The 22,849-nt window shown below is 37.9% G+C and overlaps 1 protein-coding gene across 2 annotated transcripts in view; it reads left to right on the top strand.

Annotated features, from left to right (window-relative positions):
- PSME4 (proteasome activator subunit 4) overlaps nt 1–22,849 on the top strand; it is a 112,728-nt gene that overhangs the window by 78,851 nt on the left and 11,028 nt on the right. For both annotated transcript variants that reach the window (XM_059187661.1, XM_059187662.1), the window contains 13 exons: nt 836–972; nt 2,000–2,053; nt 2,334–2,463; nt 3,119–3,200; nt 4,716–4,869; nt 5,370–5,439; nt 6,489–6,614; nt 7,310–7,462; nt 9,562–9,666; nt 10,213–10,304; nt 11,360–11,491; nt 11,863–12,071; nt 14,117–14,202. In XM_059187661.1, coding sequence (XP_059043644.1) covers nt 836–972; nt 2,000–2,053; nt 2,334–2,463; nt 3,119–3,200; nt 4,716–4,869; nt 5,370–5,439; nt 6,489–6,614; nt 7,310–7,462; nt 9,562–9,666; nt 10,213–10,304; nt 11,360–11,491; nt 11,863–12,071; nt 14,117–14,202 — 1,530 coding nt within the window. The remainder of the gene's footprint in view (nt 1–835; nt 973–1,999; nt 2,054–2,333; nt 2,464–3,118; nt 3,201–4,715; nt 4,870–5,369; nt 5,440–6,488; nt 6,615–7,309; nt 7,463–9,561; nt 9,667–10,212; nt 10,305–11,359; nt 11,492–11,862; nt 12,072–14,116; nt 14,203–22,849) is intronic.

Raw genomic sequence — 22,849 nt, 5'->3', positions numbered from 1 at the left:
GGCTCCCTGCTGAGCAGAGAGTCCGATATGGGACTTGATCCCAGGACTCTGGGATCATGACCTGAGCCGAAAGCAGAGGCTTAACCCACTGAGCCACCCAGGCACCCCCAGATTATGCTTTCTTTAAAAAAGATTTTTGGGGGGTGCCTGGGTGGCACATTCTGTTAAGTGTCTTCCTTTGCCCAGGTTTTGGTCCTGGGATTGAGCCTCACGCTGGGCTCCCTGCTTAGTGGGGAGTCTGCTTTTCTCTCTCCCTCTGTACTCTCCCCTACCCCCACTCAGATTCTGTCTCTATCATGCTTGCTCGCTCACTCTCTTACATAAGTGAATAAAAAATTTTTTTTTTAAGGTTTTTGGTGGGGAGCCTGGCTGAGAGCATGTGACTCTTGAACTTAAGGTTGTGAGTTTGAGCCCCATATTGGCTGTAAAGATTACTTTAAAAAAAAAATTTTTTTTTAATGTTTTTAACTAAAGGTTTTTTTTTTTAATGAGCTCATAATTCACATGACAAAAATTTCACCCTTACATAACACAATAGTATATTGTATATTCACAATAGTATATGCCCTGGACTCTGCAACCGTAGCTTGGAAAGAAAGCCTGTACTGGGGACAGTGACTCCCATTCCCCCAGCATTCCGAGACCCTGGAGACCACGAATCTATTTCCCTTATCTGTGAATTTGCCTATTATGGACATTTCATATACATGGAATCACGTAATAAGTGGTCTTTATATCTGGCTCCTTTCATGCAACATAACGTTGTAAAGATTTCTCCATGTTCTGGCATGTGTCAGTACTTCATTTTGTGTCCTCTCTTTTCTTTTTTTGTAAGATTCCAAAGTCCTGTGTTGAAATAGCAGAATTACTTCAACAATCAAAAAACCCCTCCTCCAACCAGACAATGCTTAGTGCAGAAGAAATTAAAGAAGGACTTAAACGCCAACAAGAAAAGAATGCTGATGCACTAAGGTAATTATGGATGCCTGCTTCTCAAGATAGATAGCATTATGGGTAACAGGTTTTGAATATCTCTGAGATATAGATGTGCCATATTTACCTCGTGAAATTTACACGTTGATTCTGAAAAAATACAAAACGTTAGGAGATCATTATTGTGAAGGTCCTGGATTGTCACTTTCAGCTACAGAAGTGGAATACTCCCATCTTAAAACTTGTCTTAACAAAACTGGTTTTAGGGGCACCTGGCTCAGTTAGTTAAAAATCTGCTGTCAGCTCAAGCCATGATCCCAGGGTGCAGGGATCGAGCTCCTAGTGAGACTCACTGCTCAGCGGGGAGTCTGCTTCTTCCTCTCCCTCTGCCCTTAGCACCCTAAGCGTGTGCTCTCTCTGTTCCCTGTGTATGTGTCTCTCTTCTCAAATAAATAAATAAAATCTTGAAAAAAAAAGAAGACTGACAACAACAACTGGTTTTAGGTTTTTGGAACCCAAGCAATTCCATGCTTCAGTGATAGCGCTCAAGCAGGAGCCTTCCTAGCTTGCTTTTCTCTTTGCCTTGTGAATATACTTACTGGTTTTTTCCTAACATGTCTAGGTTAATTAATCTAGTTAATCTAGATTAAATCACAGATTTAATCTGTGAGTAGTACTCAATTAGTTAGAAGTGGTCTTACAGTTGATTACTTCTATAGACATGTTAGGAAAAAAATAATAAGCATATTCATAAGGCATAAACAAAATCAAGCTAGGAAGCCTCTGCTTGGGGCCAGTTGAGGTGCTCAGTGTACCTAGCAGTTTTTTTGTTTTCTCTCTGCCCTTCATGTTCTTTTTCTCACATCTCTCTTCCCCAGTCTGCTCTCACTCTGGCTTGGTTCTCACCAGGCCTTTTATAGTCTGGTGATGATGCATTAAGAGGGGAGTGAATTTGACTAGAATTTGAATTTCTATTACATTATTTGGTGATCATCTTAACTACTGTATTAAAACAATACCTCACCTAAAGTGTTTGTTTTTATTGTCTGTTGTTTTTTTTTTTAAGGAACTATGAAAATTTGGTAAACACTTTATTAGATGGTGTGGAGCAGAGAAATCTGTAAGTGCAAGTTTTTAAAAGTTCTCAAAGCTTTTACCTTAAATACTTACTTAAATACCTGAAAGCCATGAATGGCTGTATCTCAAAAAATTATTGTCTGATTCACGAGTTGAGAAGAATGAGAGGTAAACTTTTGGGCCAATGGTAAGAGTGGTGCTCATCAGTAAACCTATATTAATTCTTAGAAAACTTATAATATTTCAAATACAGTTTTCTTCTAAAAGTTGTTTTATGAGTGATATGTTTTGTGATTTTTTTTTTTTCTCCCTCCTCTTTTCAGGCCTTGGAAATTCGAACATATAGGCATTGGGCTTTTGTCTCTACTTTTGAGAGATGACCGAGTGCTACCTCTTCGTGCCATACGTTTTTTTGTTGAGAATCTCAACCATGATGCAATTGTAGTTCGAAAGGTAGATACTTTATTGTAGCTACAGTCTTGAGTTCAAGAATTTTTACCCACCTGAAGCCTTTAAAATTTTCAGAGGATACATTTAATAAGTGCCTTGAAGTGTGTTGATTCAGAATCTATCACTTGTTGGTTCAGAGATAATAATAATTCAGCAACCGGTATATGAGGACATGTTCAGGCACTGTGCATTTCAACACTGGGGATACAGCAGGGAGCAAGTTTATAGATTCATGGGAAATCCTGACTTTGAAAAATTAATGACAGCTATGAAGTATTACAGGAAGGGAAAGATACGTGAGGATACAACTTTTGGGTTTTATTCACAAAGTATTAGAGGTGGGGTGCAAGATGGGGCTGACCTAGCCTGGTGCATTAGAGAAAGACCTTTAAGATTCTAGGCTGAGATTTGAAGAATGAGCAGAATAAAGGATCAAAGTTTCTAGGCAGACTAGCTTGGATGAAAGTAAGAACTTGAAATGACTTGTTCCAAATTAGATTTAGCACTCACATGGCTATGCCGACAAATGTCAACAGGTGAGGTAGTTCATCTGCTTTTAAAAGAAGTAGAATCCAGCTTCTGCTTTGTTCAAGGCAGGCAACAGCCATTCAAGAATTTTACGTTGTTGACATATGTACTTTATGTGATTCTTTTCTAGATGGCAATCTCGGCAGTGGCTGGTATTCTTAAACAACTCAAAAGAACCCACAAAAAGTTGACCATCAGCCCCTATGAAATGAGTAAGTACTACCAAATGTGATTACTATGCTTCTCAGTCAAACTTGGAAAGCTTCTTTGAAATGTATAAATTTATAGTTCTGGAGCTCCAATATTTTTCTATACAAGTTTAGAAGTATAGAAAGATCTCAGCACACAAAGCATGAATATTATGAGGAAAAATAATTGACTCAGTGAAAACTAGTGATAACAAGTATTTATACAACTAGATGAACTCTGAGACACCTGACTGGCTTAGTAGGAAGAGCACGCAACTCTTGGTCTTGCAGGTGTGTGTTCAAACTCCACATTAGGTGTAGAGATTACTAAAAATATAAATTAAAAAGAGGGACTGTGTCTTTATAATATATGTACCTTTTGCACACTCTCCACAAACATGTCTTCTACTTATCTTACCAACCAAGCAATTACAGTAGTTATTAATCAGACTGACTTGCAGAGACTTAAAATTCACAATAATTACCAGAGACCTTTATCATTAATACATCAGTATGTTAAGTGTTTCTCTCTGGGTGTAGGTTTAGAGGCAAGGTTAATTTTCTTCTTATTGTGTTATCAGATTTTCTGAATAGTAATCTAATCAGAATAGTGGTCAGAAAAAATAATGAACTAACTTGATTGGGGGGGTGTCATTTTTATTCCTCCGGCTTCCACATTTTTTATCTCTGATAACTTCTGTGATACTCAAACAGCTATTTTCAGTCCACCCCCACCTCATACTCCCTTTGGGAGGGGAGTATAGCTATGAAACACAATTTTTATTTGGGAACACTATAAAATGGTGTTAACAAAATGTGGGAAAGCCTTTCATTATATGCCCTACCACTAATCTTATTTGCCTTTTTAGAGAGGGGAATCTCAAGCAGGCTCCACACCTGGTGCAGAACTGCATCCCAGGCTCTGTTGGTCTCACAACCCTGAGATCGTGACTTGAGCCAAAATCAAGAGTCAGATGCTTAACCAACTGAGCCACTCACGTGCCCCTAATCCTGCTTTATCCTCACTGGGACACATTTGTAGTTCCCATATTAAATGAATGTTTAATGGTTCCCAAAAAATGTACATTATGTAGAAAGAATGTCAAAGTACATATTAAAATGTTAAAGTTTGGGGCTTCTGGGTAAAGAATATATGGGAGTTCTTTGAGCTCTTTAAAAGCCTGAAATTAATTCAAATCTTAAGAGTTTTAACAAAATTAATCTTTTTAATTTTGGTGAAAGGAATAATGTGTGGATCATACTTGATTTTGTTTTTTGCCCCAAATAATTATCCCATTCAAGAATTTTACATTGTTGACACATGTACTTTTCGTGTTTCTTTTCTAGATGGCAATCTCAGCAGTGGCTGGTATTCTTAAATAGCTCAAAAGAAATCATACATATGCGGTCTTGCCTTGAACAGATTTTGATTAACTTGTTATAAAGACAAAGTCAAACCAGTACTATTGATTGAAAGTTGAGAGCAATTATTGCATGCATATTTTTAAGTTTATCAAATGTAATTGTCTTTTCCTTAAGGTGGATATTCTAAACCTACCCAAATTCTTGCTGGGGATAGGCCTGATAATCATTGGTTGCATTATGATAGCAAAAGTATACCAAGAACCAAAAAAGAATGGGAGTCAAGCTGCTTTGTGGAAAAAACTCACTGGGGATATTACACCTGGCCTCAGTAAGTTGCAAATTGCCCAAACCTTCCTATTAAATAGCTTATCTTTGATGTAATTTGTTTTATCATTTTGGATTTGTGGAGAGGTTCAGGGACACTCAAAGCAGATGTGGAGGACCCTGCCACCAAAAACACACAAACTCTAGCTTTTTTCTTCTTCTTCTTCCTCTTTTTCTTCTGTTCCTACCAGGGCTACACCTCAGTCTTACCTCATTCTTTGTATTTCCACTGAAACCCTTAGACTTCTTATTTCCACCATTACACATTTAAGGAGTTTGTGAATAGCTGCTCTAAATTATACGCTTACCTATCAGTATTACCTGTGCCTACATCAGCCCAGAGAAATGCTTGCTTGTCTCACTGTTGACTCCAATCACTTACGTCACTAGGACACAGCATCTAATTAGAATTCATTAAAAGTGCCTTCTAATGCTTTCTCCATGAAGCTCTCCTGTGTTTTGTTTTTTTTTTCTATATATATTACAAATATAAACTCTTTGTAGGAATATGGTTGTTTACGCTGGTGTGGAAGAGCAGCCTAAGCTTGGCAGAAGCAGGGAGGATTTGACAGAGGTAAGCATTCCATTTTCGCTATCTGTAAACACTTAATCATGGTTCACATGCATCTTACTTTTGGCCTCTGATTTATTTCAAACGGAGTTCATGGTTTTTTCCCCCAGTCAGTGTATTTCAGGATAGCACTGGGGTAAATACTGGTAAATGTGTACTCCCTTTCTCCACCCCATTTATCTGCCCATCCCCTGAATTCTGTTTGGTCCAGTTGGCACAAGTCTTTGTTTTTAAGATTGCTCATGTACTGGCCCACTTTTCCTGGGTCCTGCTTTATATAGTGATTAACATGTTTCTCATATGCATTCTGTATGGTAACAAGCTTCTTGAGGGCAGAGATTGGGTTTTGTTGCTTGTTGCTGCTGTTGGCTTTTAGTTTTTTATTGCATATAAATGATGAGCACTCAGTAAACAGATGTTTGAAGATTTAAGTCAAAACTCCTTAGTTGTCAATAAAGTTTATTTCTTTACCATTTTAAAAATTAAGGACTTTTAGTGTCTTCTCAGTAAACTTAGTAACATAGCTTTTTATTTTATTTATGTGTGTATTAACTTTAAAGTAAGCTCTATGCTGTATGTGGGCCTTGAACTCATGACCCTGAGATCAAAAATCAAATGCTGTACTGACTGAACCAGCCAGGTATCCCTAGCACTTATTTTCTAATTCAATAAAGTTTACCTTTTAACTTTTGATGTTTTATAAATATAGAAATAATTTGTTGAGGTTTACAGTTTAAAATATTTTCCTCAGTTATACACCAGATGGCACAATGGTACTGTCATTATGTACCATCTTCAAGCAGACTGTTTGTGGGTTTTAATTCAGTTTGAGAAAGGGAATTCAAACTTGAAGATCTGAAGGAAAACTTTTAACTGTTATGGATTTAGCATTTTTAGGAGAAATTTTGGTTGTCAAAAGCCTCTATGAGAAGTAAAAATTCTTGTAACAGCCTAATGTTGATAATCAAAACTTCACAGTTGAATTTTGATGTTTCAGAATCATGTTTTTAAATAGATCTTAAACCCTGAATGTTTTTTTTTTAACTTTATAGGCTGAACAGATTATATTTGATCATTTTTCTGATCCTAAATTTGTTGAACAGTTAATTACTTTTCTATCTTTAGAAGACAGAAAAGGAAAAGATAAGTTTAATCCTCGCCGTTTTTGCCTCTTTAAGGTAAATATGTTATTTAATATTCCTCTTCATAAAGCTTACTATCAGTTTGTTGGTGCATAAGTTTTAAAGTCAAAGTTTATGTTTGGTTATCTGTTGTCTCCATCTAAAATGGCTGTGAAAGTTATGCCAATCAGATTGATCTTAGCTTAAGATCTAGGAGTTTTTAAGAAAAAGAAGCTTTTTTTTTATTTACTTTTTTGACACAGGTAGAGAGATCACAAGTAGGCAGAGAGGCAGTCAGAGAGAGAGGGGAAGCAGGCTCCCTGCTGAGCAGAGAGCCCAGTGCTTGATCCCAGGACCCTGAGATCATGACCTGAGCCAAAGGCAGAGGCTTAACCCACTACACCACCCAGGCACTCCAAGTAAAAGAAGCTTTTTCATATTTACCTCTTAATATTTATAATTAGCAATAGAAGAAAATCCAACAAGACTATGCATTTGAGTTTTTTGAGGTGTGTGAAATTTTAAGGTCAGAAAGATTATTAATTGTGATTTCATTGATTATATTTTACTGTGATAAAACAGTATTTTTATTTTAACTTACAGACGATGTTAAAGCATTTCTAAAGTGTAGAACTCTTGGGGTTTTGTGAGCACAGTAGTAATGTAAATGAACACAAGCATTTTAGAATTATAATGGAGATGATAGTAATTTGAGTACTGAAGAACTTTCTTTTTTATATGTGTGTATATAGGGCATATTCAGAAATTTCGATGATGCGTTTCTGCCAATTCTGAAGCCCCATTTAGAACGTTTGGTTGCAGATTCACATGAAAGCACCCAGCGATGTGTTGCAGAAATTATAGCTGGTTTAATCAGAGGTTCTAAGCATTGGACGTTTGAAAAGGTGATGTATTTGTACAGCTCATTCCCTGTTAAAGCTGTAATACCCATTTATGTAGCAATTCCCAACACAGTAAATATTAATACTTGAAATAGGAAATGTTTAAATTACATACTGCTTTTGAGTGTCGGTCACAGACTAATGCATAGTCAACATTCAGTATCTTTCAAAATTTGAATTATTTGCCAACATTAGGGGAAGAACCCTAAGATTTCATTTTCTCTTGATCGGTGGGAAGATCCTGGAACTGGTCCTCATTATTGCCCTGTGTCTGTCAGTTGACTAGCATGCTGTGCATTGGCTTCTCCCTTCCTGAGTCACTCTCTGGCTTCTCATTAAATCTTTCTCTTTGCCTCCTTGTTCATCTACATGACTCATTTTGTCTCACAGATAGTTTGAGTTTGACATCCTTTTTTTTTTTTTAAGTATCCCTCTTAATTGTAAAACTTAGTTTTAACACACCTACCCTAAGGTTAGTTTCTTAGAAAAATGCACTAGATTGAAAATAACTGGACTAAAAATACCCAGAATGCCAAAGTACAAGGTAGGCCACCATTTCCTCAAAGAAAAGACACAGACACTAGTTTTGGCAGACTTAGTTACACATTCTTTTTGGACTATGAACACTTTCAATACATTAATTTAGTTATATGTATTTTTTTTTTTAAGATTTTACTTATTTATGTGACAGACACACAGCGAGAGAGGGAATACAAGCAGGGGGAGTGGGAGGAGAAGCAGGCTTTCCATTGAACAGGGAACCCGAAATGGGGCTCAATCCCAGCATGCTGGGCTCATGACCTGAGTGGAAGGCAGTCTTAACCCACTGAGCCACCCAGGCGTCCCTAGTTATACATATTCAAATCACCTATTAGATTAAAGTATTTGTTGATGTGTAATATTACCTTTTTCTTCCCTCACATAACATGAACAGTTTGGTTTAAACAAGTTACACATATCCTTGTCATCTAGTCTCTGTCATTTTTTAGTTAGCTCTTTTCCAGAATACCTCTCCTTTCTTTATTGTTTAAGATACAGCTTTTCTGCTCTCCTCCCTTTCTCTCTCCTCTCCCTTTTTCCCTTCTCCTCCTCAACGCCTGGTGCTACCACTGGAAATTTTATCCCAAGCCCTCCCTCCTCATTTGTCCTCTATAAGTCCTTTTTTTTTTTTTTTTTTTTTTTAATTTTTTTTTAAGAGATTTTATTTATTTATTTGACAGAGAGAAATCACAAGTAGGCAGAGAGGCAGGCAGGGAGAGAGGAGGAAGCAGGCTCCCCGCCGAGCAGAGAGCCCGATGAGGGGCTCGATCCCAGGACCCTGAGACTGTGACCTGAGCCGAAGGCAGAGGCTTTAACCCACTGAGCCACCCAGGCAACCCTATAAGTCCTTTTGACTAAAGTGCAGTCCATGGACCTCCAGCATGGGCATTGCTTGGGAGCTTGTTAGAAAAATAGGATCTCAGGTCCCACCTTGATCAAATGAATCAGAATCTGCATTTTATTAATCTTAATAAAATCTCAAGATGATTTGTATTCTAAATAAACTGGGAGAAGCATCTATACACATAGATTCACATCTCTGTATAAGTGATCACTTTTTTTAAAGGCTATTTATAGTAATCCAAAACTTGGAATTTGGTGGGTATAGCTCAGTGGTAGAGCATTTGACTGCAGAACTTGGAATTTGAAAATTATGCTTCAGGCTAATACTAAATTGTATTAAAAAGTCATTGCTTCCTATATTAGGACTCAAGTGACCTCGATAAGCATGTGAAACTTACAAAATGAGGGTTTTTTTTTTTACTCCAGTGTACTTTATTACTCAGCATTTTTAAATTTTTTTTCAGTAGTGTGAGATTTTGTAAGTCACCATTTATGGTGTCTCCTCTCTTCTGAATAATTTTTTGGGAAAAAAATTCACTTTTATATGTGGGTATGATGATAATATGGTGAAGTTATTTTCCTGGATTATTTGGGTGTTCTAAGAAGTAATTTGAGTAAGTATCGGGTTGTGTGTTTATATGTGTGTATTCCCAGGGAAAGGCAGTTGAAGAAAAATGTGAGCATCATTAACTTTTCCCCATATATTTTGTTTTGAGTAGGTGGAGAAGCTTTGGGAGCTTCTTTGCCCACTGCTTAGAACAGCACTGTCCAACATTACGGTAGAAACTTACAACGACTGGGGAACTTGTATAGCAACATCCTGTGTAAGTTCTGTTTCTTTTTGTGTTTACTCATCTACTTAAACTGTTTCATACCCTTTCTCAAAATCTGTGAAATCTCATTATACTCTTGAGTCTTCTCTTCTTCATAGCAATTTTCTTCATAGTTTTGTCATCTTATAGAATTGAAGTTGGTTCTGTTCAGCCTTTCAAATAAGCCTTGAGTGGTACCTCTTAAGTGATTATTACATCTTCTCTGTCATGATAATGCATTCTTAGATTAAATGGCAAATCATGTATGTATCTGGAAATGTAACCTACATATAGTAAAAGCCAGATGATATAAGGTAGGTGTTACTTTCTACACTAAATGTGTCGATAGCTTGTATACTTTGATTTAAAGATAATCCATTTAGCTAACAAAGTTTCTTACTATCTACCTTTCTCATATGAACTGTAAAACTTGGATTTGACTAAAGTACGAGGGTTTTTTTGCTTATATTTATTTATAATACTAAAATAACAGGATCTGATTTATATACAGAATTATAGGACCCCTGTTTTAATTGTTATTTTGTATTTTCAACACAGGAAAGCAGAGATCCCCGGAAACTTCACTGGCTTTTTGAGTTGCTGTTAGAATCACCACTGAGTGGTGAAGGAGGATCCTTTGTAGATGCATGGTAAATAAAAAGAAAACTTAGAAGGTTAAGGAAAGGGCGCCTGGGTGGCTCAGTGGGTTAAGCCGCTGCCTTCGGCTCGGGTCATGATCTCGGGGTCCTGGGATCGAGTCCCGCATCGGGCTCTCTGCTCAGCAGGGAGCCTGCTTCCCTCTCTCTCTCTCTGCCTGCCTCTCCATCTACTTGTGATTTCTCTCTCTCAAATAAATAAATAAAATCTTTTAAAAAAAAAAAAAAGGTTAAGGAAAGATTTTGCAACAAAAGATAACAGCTTTGCTCTTGATGTGTAAATAGAAGTGAATTGTCTACACTCCTAAAGGCCTGATAATGTAACTATTTTCTTCTGAGAGAAGAGTGATCCAATTCAGTATATTTTATGATACTAAGTAGAGTTATTTCTCAGTGGGGAAGCAGTAGAAATAGAGACAACCTGAGCAAGTCAAACTTAATTTAGATTTAACCTTCTTCCTCTTGGAGCAGCTTTATTTATACCATGACAGTACTTTTCACTCTTCCTTATTAGGAAAAAACCAGTAAGCCATTCAAGGAAAGACTTTCTTGCTGGGATAAAAAGAGCCGGAAAGAATTAGTAGGCTAGAGAAAGGAATCTAGGTAATCCTGTTAACAACAATAATAAGTTAGTGTTGCTATGAAATAGTGGAGAAGTTTCTGATGCTTTGAAATCAATGAGTATTCTCAAGTCAGTATTTCTCTTGATTGATTGTATGGGAATGGAGAGAATGAGAATACAGCGAAAATGATGCAGTAAAAATAAGATCTTCATAAAGGTGCTGTTTTGAATTGTCAGTTTTAATATTTATTGGGTGAGAAAATGTAGCAGTTGTTTTTTATTAAAGATTTTATTTATTTATTTGACAGAAAGAGAGAGAGATCACAACTGGGCAGAGAGAAAGGGGGAAGCAGTCTCCTTTCCGAGCAAAGAGCCCGATGCGGGGCTCAAAATGTAGCAGCTTTAAGTGGAATACAGACTCCATTAGTCTACACTGCCATATGTAAAGGCAGGGAAGGGCTCTAACTTTGCTGTGCTTTCATTCTAGTCGACTCTATGTACTGCAAGGTGGCCTTGCCCAGCAAGAGTGGAGAGTACCTGAGCTGTTGCACAGACTACTGAAGTACTTGGAACCCAAACTCACCCAGGTTTACAAAAATGTCAGGGAAAGAATAGGGAGGTAGGTATTCTTTTCCCTGTGGTATGGTACAGTTCTTGAGTTCTTTTATATTAAATTTTAATATTTAGTAGTACATACTGGTTATGTTACTATTGGGTTTCGTGAATCCTCATCTTCAAATTTTGTTTTATATTGTGTTTGGGACACTAGTCCATGAGGCTTTAATGTAAAACAGGACAGCAGTGAGCTCACGAGCCAGAGGTGCACATTTGGCCGGTTCTCAATGTCTCCGAATTACGGGCACAGCCCAAGAGACTCTCTCTAGGAGTCATTGTTCAAATATTTACTTTGGTTGGGTCATTGCTTTTGAACCTTAGTTTTATTGATAACATGGCATCTCTTCTCACTCCTGTGTGTATTTCATTTTACAGCGTGCTGACCTACATATTTATGATTGATGTTTCTTTGCCAAACACTGCGCCAACAGCATCCCCACGAGTCCCTGAGTTTACTGCTCGAATTCTAGAGAGATTGAAACCCCTTATGGAGGTAGATGAAGAAATTCAGAACCATGTTATGGAAGAAAATGGAATTGGTGAAGAAGATGAACGAACTCAGGGCATTAAACTCTTAAAAACTAGTGAGTGGCTAAAATTAATAGAAGCTTGCTTAAAAACAGACATTTATTACCAGGGGAAAACAAAAAAAATAGACATTTATTTAGATTATCCTTTGGTATGTTTTGTTCCTGTTTTTTTATTGTGGTAACATGCACATAACACGGAGTTTATAGTTGGGTGACATTAAATACATTCACGTTGTACAACCGTCACCATCGTACATCTCCAGCACTCTTCAAATTGCAACACTGAAGATCTGTAATGACCTTGTTCTACACTTCCCTCGCCCCTGCAGCCACCATTCTACCTAGCTTCAGAATTTGCCAATTTTAAGTATTTCGTATAAGTGGGATCATACATTTGTCCTTTTAAGTTGGGACGTTTTAACTTTGCATTGTGTTTTCAGTATTTATCCATTTATCTGTTGATGGACATTTAGGTCGTTTCTGCCTCTCAGCTGCTGTGAGCAGTGATGTAGACGTTACGTTTTGAGTCCCCTGTTTTCACTTCTGTGGGCTATTGGAAATAGAATTGCTGCACCATGCGGTAATTCTACATTTAACTTTTTTAAAAGCCACCAAACTATTTTCCTCAGTAGCTGCCCCATTTTACCTTCCCATCAGTAGTACAAGAAGGTTGCCATTTTTTCATACTCCTGCCAATACCTTTTTTCTGTTTTTATGACTTAAAACTATCCAAATGAGTGTGAAGAGGGTATCTGTGGTTTTGATTTGCATTTCCCTAATGATTAGTGTGATTAGTGGTTAAACATTTTTTCATTTATTTGCCTTTTTTTTTCTTTTCCTAATCTTCTTTCGAGAATTGTCTCTTCACATCCCTGCCAATTTTTGAGTTAGGTTTTAGTGTTGTTTTTGAGTTACAGTTCTTTTTGTATTCTGGATATCAGCCCCTTGTCTAATAAATGGTGTGCAAATATTTCCTTATTTGGTGAGTTGTCTTTTTCACTGTCTTGATAGTATCTTTGATGCACAAAAGTTTTTAATTTTGATGAAATCGAGTTTATTTTTTCTTTTGTTGCCTTTGCTTTTCATGTAATATCCAAGAAATTATTGCCAAATCCAGCGTCATAAAATTTTTCCCTTAAGTTTTTTTCTAAGAGTTTTAAACTTTTATTTATTTCTTTTTCTAAAGATTTTTATTTATTTATTTATTTGACAGAGAGATCACAAGTAGGCAGAGAGGCAATCAGAGAGAGAGGGGAAGCAGGCTCCCTGCTGAGTAGAGAGCCTGATACAGGGCCTGATCCCACGACCCTAAGATCATGACCCAAACGGAAGGCAGAGGCTTAAACCACTGAGCCACCCAGGCATCCTAGAGTTTCGCATTTTGAGTTCACAAGTTTAGATCTTTAATTCCCTAAGTTAATTTTTATATATAATGTAAGTTAAGGGTCATCTTCATTTTTTTGCTCGAGCATGTCCAGTTTCCCAGCGCCATTTGTTGAAAAGGCTTATTTCTTTATTGAGTAGTCTTGGCAGTCTTCTGAAAATTACTTGGCCATATGTGTGAGGGCTTATTTCTGGACTCCAGTGTACGCCATTGGTCTGTATGTCTGTTCTTATGTCAGTGCCACACTGTTAGGATTACTGTAGTTCATAGTAAGTTTTGAAATCAGGAACTGTGAGTCCCCCAACTTTGTTCTTTTTCAAAATTGTTTTGATTATTGGGGGTGTCCTGTTAGAAATTTAAAATTTTTTCAAGCATTCTAAGTATAAACAGCTTAATTTAGTTATCATTTTTGCTACATTAGGATTACTAAGGTTAATTCATAGTTGGTGTTGATATTTAGTAGGCTGTTAATTTGTTGATTCATTTTTTTGAGTGACTTCAGTACCCTAGTTGGTTGATGCCCTTTATTGTGGTTCCTGTCATAATGCTTTTTAGTGTCAAATCTATGAAGTAACATCATGATCTCTTTCTTAACATTGAAGAGTTAGTTAGCAGAGCTATCATAATGGCTCTCTGACACTAGCACTATAATATTACTCTATTTTGTGCTCTAACTGTATAGCAAGACTGATTCCACCTGTTTATTTTCAATTAGTATTGAAATGGCTGATGGCTAGTGCAGGAAGATCCTTCTCTACAGCGGTCACAGAGCAACTTCAGCTTCTACCATTGTTTTTTAAGGTAAGTTTATGGCTGAAACTAAGAATGCGCCTCCCTGTGTTAACTAACTGGAATTTACTTACTTGTTTTAAGATTTTATTCAGTTATTTGACAGAAAGACTGCAAGAGAGGGAACACAAGCAGGTGAAGTTGGAGAAGGAGAAGCAGGTTTCCTGTGGAGCAGGGAGTCAGACACTTACTGACTGAGCCACCCAGGCACCCCAGCTAACTGGAATTTAAATGCAAACCTGGAAAGAAAAAAAGAATGCATACCCATCTGACCTTCACAGGGAATTTATATTTATCACCTGATAGTGGATAGTTTTTCAGACTCTGTGTGACTTGGTTGGTTCGCTAAGGAGAATAGTCATTAGAGAATCATGAGGTGATAGCAGTTTAATATTTGTTGAAATAGTCTTTTCAGTATTAGGTAAGGCTAGTATCTTAACAGATATATGAAAAGTTTAGAGACAAAGCATTGTTATACTGATAACCAGTTTCCAAGCATAGTTAAGGAAAATATTGACAGCTAAAAAAATAAAGCCATAGTGACATTTTTTTAATACAGCTATTTCTGATTTGTTTTATTAAGTATATGTGAAATCTAAAGCTGAATTATATTTATACATACAATATTTGTATTTATGGTGTCAAATGGGACTGTAACTGCTTTTAACAAACACCTGCAGAAGTAGCCTGTTTCTGGCAGTCAGTCCTGCAAAGACACTGACATATGATTTGATTTGATGGAAGGTGTAGCCTGAGTGAGTCTAATTACTCATCTAGGCAGGTGATGAAGCTGATAAAACTAAGGTCACAGATCAGTATATTGGTTGCCGCAGTTCTAGTTTGCAGTCATGCTATGGTTAGCAAAATGGTCTGGTCTTACGGCACATTTGGAACAAATGGCACAAACATCACTGCTGCTTGAGAGTTACTGTTGGGTGCAGATATCATTTTGGGAGAAACATCCTTGGTCCTGTGTCCCAGCAAATCGTCTGCTAAACTTTGGATTTGCCACAGTATACTATGTCTTAAAGAAATCTCAAAAAGAGGGGCGCCTGGGTGGCTCAGTGGGTTAAAGCCTCTGCCTTCAGCCCAGGTCATGATCTCAAGGTCCTGGGATCTAGCCCCGCATCAGGCTCTCTGCTGAGCAGGGAGCCTGCTTCCTCCTCTCTCTCTGCCTGCTTCTCTGCCTACTTGTGATCTCGTTTACCTTTGGCTCAGGTCGTGATCCCATAGTGGGAAGGGGTGTCCGCTTTTCACACACACATGCTCTCTCTCAAAAAAAAAAAGATTACTGGTAATATTCAAAGGATCCACCACTAAAATACTTTTAGAAATGCTAGGTAGGGCCTGATACCCATCAGTACCTCTGGGATCTTTCAGGATATAAGAGTAGGCAGTAGTTATTAGTGTACATAGATCCTTGTTACTTGTAGATCCTTGGGGCAGATAGGGTTTGTCTTTAGGGCAGTGGTACTTAAACTTTTCCACTGTCACATATGCAGTCGATACGGAACATGATCTCATATGTCCATAAATGGGTGGTGTGAAATGAGTGTTGGTATAGTTGTAGTTTTACCCCCTTCTTCCATTCATGCTCATGCCCCCAAGATCAAGAGTCACACACCCTTTTGACTAAGCCAGCCAGGCACCCCTAATTTTTTCTTTCCTTTTGAGTGAGTTAGAGATTACCTAAAAATAAAATCTTTTTTTTTTTTTTTAAGATTTTATTTATTTGTGAGAGAGAGAGAGAGAAAGAGAGAGAGAGCACAGGCAGACAGAGTGGCAGGCAGAGGGAGAAGCAGGCTCCCCGCCGAGCAAGTAGCCCAACATGAGGGATTCGATCCCAGAACACTGGGCTCATGACCTGAGCCAAAGCCACCCAGGCATCCCAAAAATAAAATCTTTTAAAAAAAATCAGGGAGGGACGCCTGGGTGGCTCAGTTGGTTAGGCGGCTGCCTTCGGCTCAGGTCATGATCCCAGCGTCCTGGGATCGAGTCCCACATCGGGCTCCTTTCTCGGCGGAGAGCCTGCTTCTCTCTCTGCCTCTGTCTACTACTCTGTCTGCCCGTGCTCGCGCTCTCTCTTTCTCTAACAAATAAATAAATAAAATCTTAAGGAAAAAAAAAAAAAAACAGGGACACCTGGGTGGCTCAGTGGGTTAAGCCTCTGCCTTCGACTCAGGTCATGATCTCAGGGTCCTGGGATCAAACCCCCTATCGGGCTCTCTGCTCAGCAGGGAGTCTGCTTCCTCCTTTCTCTCTGCCTGCCTCTCTGCCTACCTGCGATCTCTGTCAAATAAGTAAATAAAATCTTTAAAAAAAAAAAAAAACAGAAAGCAGGTATATGAGAGTGAGGTTGATAGAAAGAGGTGTTGAATCCACTTGAAATTTATAAAAACTTTAATCATTAGAAAGCTGTATTGTGTGAATTGCTTCTGACATTTCACACTGCCTAACATTTCACCTGGATCTACAGATAGTGAGTTTGAGAATCTGCTTTAGATCATCATGGTGAATGGGGTGTGGGGTACAAAGACACCATAGCACAGACGAAAGTTACTTTCCAGGCAGTCAGCTGTGTAGAGTAAGAATAAAGAAAGGAGTCTAAAAGCAAGTTATTGCTTTTTTTTTTTTTTTAAGATTTTATTTATATATTTGACAGACAGAGATCACAAGTAGGCAGAGAGGCAGTCAGAGAGAGGAGGAAGCAGGCTCCACGATGAGCAGAGAGCCCGATAGGGGGCTTGATCCCAGGACCCTGAGATCATGACCTGAGTCGAAGGCAGAGGCTTAACCCACTGAGCCACCCAGGCGCCCCTAGTTGTTGCTTATTAAACTGTGGAACGCACTCAGAAATAGTTGGAGATGAGATCAGAAATATGTTTCTGACACTTGAGGTGCTTCATAAATTCTAAATGAAGTTATTACATCCGATCACATAAAAAGCAGTTTTATATCAATTCAAAAAAAAAAAAAAACCCACCTTGACATCTATATCAAAGTGAAAGTTGCAGTTTATTTGCCTTTTCTAGTCGAAGAGTCCCTCACCAAGTTTTTGCAAGGATGAAGTGAGATAATGTCTGTAAAGCAGATAGCACAGTATAAAATATTTATATATATTATAATTATTGCATATTGCTTTTGTTACTAGTCTTTAACTGCATTTTAATTTGGAATAGTAAAGAGTTCAGATGCCAGTGATCAGGGAGGAGGAAAAAAGGACGTGTTGTATCATAAGTTTCAAACTTCCCTGAGTGCTCATCAGAAGTTACTACTGTGGAATAGTAGTTTGTATATGTCAGACTCAGAGAAAAACTTACAGATGTTGTTACAGCTGGTACAGAATTACATACCATTGATAGGATTTCTGCAGAAAAACTACTTTTCTTAATAATTATAGAGGAAGCAGGGACACCTGGGTGGCTTGGTCATTAAGCATCTGCCTTTGGCTCAGGTCATGTGGGATCGAGCCCTGCATGAGGCTCCCTGCTCAGCGGGAAGCCTGCTTCTCCCTCTCCCATTCCCCCTGCTTCTGTTCCCTCTTTCACAGTCAAATAAATAAAGAAATGACATCTTAAAAAAATATATATTAGAACAGAGGACAACCCTGTAGAGTGTTCTTTTGCTAACTAAATTTTTGTTCAGATTAACACAGCAGCATTTTGTACAGATTAACACAGTTTAATGTCAGTTAAATCTTAACTGTGATGTACCAATATTAATAAATTTATGTGAAAACAAAGCAAAAGAAAGACTAAGATCTCCTTTTTTTATATCACAGTATTAGTTAAGGATATTTAATTGCAAGCACTGAAAACTAAATGTCTGCGACAGTGGAAAGAGGAAATTAATTAGATTACATAGAAGTATCTAGGCAGTTTGCTGCCTAGGGACACAGATAACAGAATCTAAATAGCCTCAGCAGGTGCCGTCTCCTTGCATTTCTCTCTTCAAGATTTCAGATGTCCAGAAATACACTTTGGCTCAACAATATGATCCCTCCGTTGATGGACCCACCAGAATGACAGAAAAGAATGATTTTCTAAAAGTTAATCACAATGTCTGTTTTCAGCAAGAGGGATGGATATTGGCAAGGAAATGCTACAAACAGACATTAAAACACCCTTATTACTTCAGTTCTTAAGGAAAACCCAAATCACTATGTCAGTCTCCTCTGTGGTATGGCCAGAAAGCAAAAGATAAGAATAGGCAGTACCTGAAGAAAGCCTCTAGATTTTGTTGGCATAGACTTTTTTCCCCAAACTTTTTTTTTTTTTTAAGATTTTTTATTTATTTATTTGACAGAGATCACAAGCAGGCAGAGAGGCAGGCAGAGAGAGAGGAGGAAGCAGGCTCCCCGCTGAGCAGAGAGCCTAATGTGGGACTCAATTCCATCTGGGATCATGGAATCATGACCCGAGCCAGAGGCAGAGGCTTTAACCCACTGAGCCACTCAGACGCCTTCCCAAACTTTTTATTTTGAATTAGAAAGGCTTCACAGGAGTTGTAAGGTACTACAGAGCAGTCTCATTCACCCTTCATTTATTTTTCTCTAGTAGTTATATTTTCAAAACCAGAAAATTAAAATCGGTACAACATGTATATAATTCTATGTCATTCTATCACACAAATAGATTCCTACAACCACCAACACAATTATGATATAGAAGTACTCCCATGATCACCAAAATTACTTTGTGTTATCCCATGATAGTCAACCTTCCTCCTCTCCCTCAGCACCACTATCCTCTGGCAACCACTGATTATTCTCCATCTCTATAATTGTCATTTCAAGAATATCATATAGATGGATTACAGCTTGTCTTTTTATGAAGAGACTATAATGTACCCTCCTTAATGCCAGTTGAACATTCTCATACTTTAAGGTTGTCTGAATCTTAATTTTTCTGTAACTACTGTGGTAGTTGGAACATTATGACAGTGTACACATGTATTCTTTTAAAAGTTGTATCTGTGGGGCTCAGTGGGTTAAAGCCTCTGCTTTCAGCTCAGGTCATGATCCCAGGGTCTTGGGATCGAGCCCTGCATCGGGCTTTTTGCTCAGCAGGGAGCCTGCTTCCCCACCCCCACCACCTGCCTCTCTGCCTACTTGTGATCTCTGTCAAATAAATAAATAAAATCTTTAAAAAAAAAAAAAAAAAAAAAAGTTGTACCTGGGAAGAAAAGTAATGCTTTTGAGAAAATATTAAAAGTTGAAAATTAAAAAGGTTAAGTGAGTTGGTAAGATTCAGATAAACTAGACTACAGAGTAATTGCTGATCAAGAAATACCGATGTTATTCCTTGAGATGAACTAAAGAAAGTACTTTTCCAGACTTAGAAGCTTTGCTTTGTAACAGAAAAGGTTTTCGTTCCACAAACAGTAATGTTGTTAATAGATAAAATCACTGCAAAGTAAAATATCTCCGAGATTTTGGGGCACTGGGCTGGCTCAGTTAGAAGTGCAACTCTTGATCTCAGGGTTATGGGGTGTAGAGATCACTTAACCAAATCAATAAAAACTTAAAAATACCTAAGAGATTTTGATTTTACTTAAAAATACCTAAGAGATTTTGATTTTACTGACATATAAAAGTAGTCTAGCGCAAATAAATTGTTGTCCTGTGCTAGTAATTAATAATGGTTAATTTGCTGCTTTGGAACACGCTGTTCCTTACAGTGAAGTTTACCTATTGGATTTCAGGATTTTGCTGGTTTTAGTAGAACATTTTAACCTCTTCTTAACATGAGAACATTATGCCCTAATTTCATTCATAAAGCACATTTTTTTCATGAATGGTAGGAAGAAAGATTGCTGATTCAACAGGTGAGTGACTCACCTTAAATTTTCCTGGTGGTAATGGTAGGCCTGCCTGCAAATGAATATCTTCTTTTCTTTTTTTGTTATTTTTTTTTTTTTTTTAAGATTTTATTTACTATATGACAGAGATCACAAGTAGGCAGAGAGGCAGGCAGAGAGAGACAGATGGGGAAGCAGGCTCAATCCCAGCACCCTGGGATCATGACCTGAGCTGGAGGCAGAGGCTTTAACCCACTGAGCCACCCAGGTGCCCTGAATATCTTCTTTTTTTATACTAGAGTTCAACTAGCCAACTCGAAATCACCTCATTTTTATTATGGGTGAATTAAATGACAAAACAATTCCATGTACATTGCCTAGAGATTTGGGCTATTCAGTATTTGTAATAATTTTTATCTTCAATTTCTTTGGTGTGTGTCTTTTTTTTATATCTTTCTGAGTGCATCCTGTGCCATATGCTGCATTAGTGTAGATGTCGGGTTGTATAAAAAATAAAGAAATGTTTCATTCTACAAGTTGATTTTTTTTTTTATTTTTGTAAAGATTATTCATTCATTTATTTGACAGAGATCACAAGTATGCAGAGAGGCAGACAGAGAAGGGGAAGAAAGCTTCCCGCTGAACAGAGGGCCCAATGCGGGGCTCAATCCCAGGACCCTGGAATCATGACCTGAGCTGAAGGCAAGGCTTAACCCACTGAGCCATCCAGGCAGCCCTGATTTTTTTTTTAGAATCTGATAATGACCATCTTCTCACATAACTTCCGCTTCCTCTTTAGTGACTACATTGTATTATCATTTATTCAGTCCATTTTCTATGGGTAATCACTGATTATTCCCAGATTTAGGCTGTTAAAAACTAATAGTCTTGGGGCACCTGGGTGGCTCAGTGGTTTAAATCCTCTGCCTTCGGCTCAGGTCATGATCCCAGGGTCCTGGGATCGAGTCCCGCATCGGGCTCTCTGCTCAGCAAGGAGCCTGCTTCCTCCTCTCTCTCTGCCTGCCTCTCTGCCTACTTGTGATCTCTGTCTGCCAAATAAATAAATAAAATCTTTTAAAAAAAGAAAAAACTAATAGTCTTTTGCAACTATGCATATATTTGTAGGGCAAATACTGTATATAAAATTACCATGTAAAAGACCTGCTTGCATTTGTAATTCTAGTGGATACTGCTCTCCAAAGAGCCTTAGGTTATCTCTTTCCCATTAACCCTGACATTTCTTAAATCTTTGATTGTTAAATAAAATTTTTTTTAAAGATTACTATACTTCTTCTGATGCTTAGCTGGCTCACTCAGTAGAGCATGCAACCCTTAATCTCAGAGTTGTAAATTCAAGCCCCACACTGGGCTTGCCATTTCCTTATGATAGATAAATAAGTAAATAAAAATATAAAACAAAAATTATTGTATTTCGGGCGCCTGGGTGGCTCAGTGGGTTGAGCCTCTGCCTTTGGCTCAGGTCATGATCTCAGGGTCCTGGGATCCAGTCCCGTATCGGGCTCTCTGGCAGGGAGCCTGCTTCCTCCTCTCTCTCTCTGCCTGCTTCTCTGCCTACTTATGATCTCGCTCTGTCAAATAAATAAATAAAATCTTAAAAAAAAATAAAGGTTCCTGTTCTTTAATAAAAAAAAATTATTGTATTTCTTTAGTGAGGATATCTCCTTATACATTGGCTATTTGTAATTTTTTGCCAGCTATCTGTATTTTGCAAGTTTTCTATTGTGTTATAAAGGAGTTCTATTTTTATAATTTTTTTTATTTTTAAGTGATGTTGTGAAGTATTTTTTCTCCATTGATTTGAGATGAAATCTCATATACTTGTTTCAATAAGTCTACTAAGAGATAGTATTTCCATCAAACTTGTACAGATAATCACAGTGAATTAGTATATTGAGCTTAGAGGTTTAGTTGCTAAAGAAAAAATTATTCTCACACATGTCAGTTGTGAGGAAGACTTCGTTTGGAACTATTGGATAGGTGTCAAGACTGAATACAGCAAGGACAGCTGGGGATATTTAGCCAATGAGCGGAATGGTGTGGAGGTGTTAGTACAAAGTAAAATGACTAATAGGAGAGACATCAAGTATAGGGGATTCTTGGTAAACTGACTTGACAGGACTCTTCCAAAAGCATTCCATGTTGATCACGTACGAAAAGTGGAGGTGAGGAATTGGATCGGATACAGAGGTGAGAGAGATTCTCTCAGATGTCAGGATTCTTGATAAAACTGGACTTAGTAGGCCCGGATGAAAAGAGGGTTCAGAGGAGCCTGGCTAATGTTTGGTAAACAAGGATAGTTAAAGTTAAAGGCATGGTTTAAAAAAAAAAAAAAAAAAAAGTAAATGGAAAGTTAAGTTCCAATTGGTTATGGGTATGCAAAGAAATTTGGTAATACTAAGCTTTGAATATTTCGCCTTCGTTGATACAATCCTTAGTGTTTTAAGAGAAAAATAATTTCTTTCCATATTAAAACTATAACTTTGGTTGGGGGCAAGGGCACTGTTGCTTGTTTTTCAATAGGCTCTGTTCTCAGCATGGAGTCCAACACAGGGCTTGAATTCACAACCCTGAGATCAACCTGAGCTGGAATCAAAAGTTGGATGCTTAACCTACTGAGCCACCCAGGGACCCCCCATATTAAAACTATACTTTAAAAAAGAAACAAGAAAATATATTTAGACTGTTTTAGAGGAGGGGCGCCTGGATAGCTCCGTGGGTTGAGCCTCTGCCTTTGGCTCAGGTTGTAGTCTTGGGGTCCTGGGATTGAGCCCTGCATCAGGCTCTCTGCTCAGCGGGGAGCCTGCTTCCCTTGCCTTCTCTGCCTGCTTCTCTGCCAACT

This window comes from Mustela lutreola, chromosome 9 (assembly GCF_030435805.1).
Source record: "Mustela lutreola isolate mMusLut2 chromosome 9, mMusLut2.pri, whole genome shotgun sequence".
In the NCBI taxonomy this organism is placed as follows: Eukaryota; Metazoa; Chordata; class Mammalia; order Carnivora; family Mustelidae; genus Mustela; species Mustela lutreola.
Note: the sequence above shows the minus strand (reverse complement) of the source record. Positions and strands in the feature narration are given on the sequence as shown.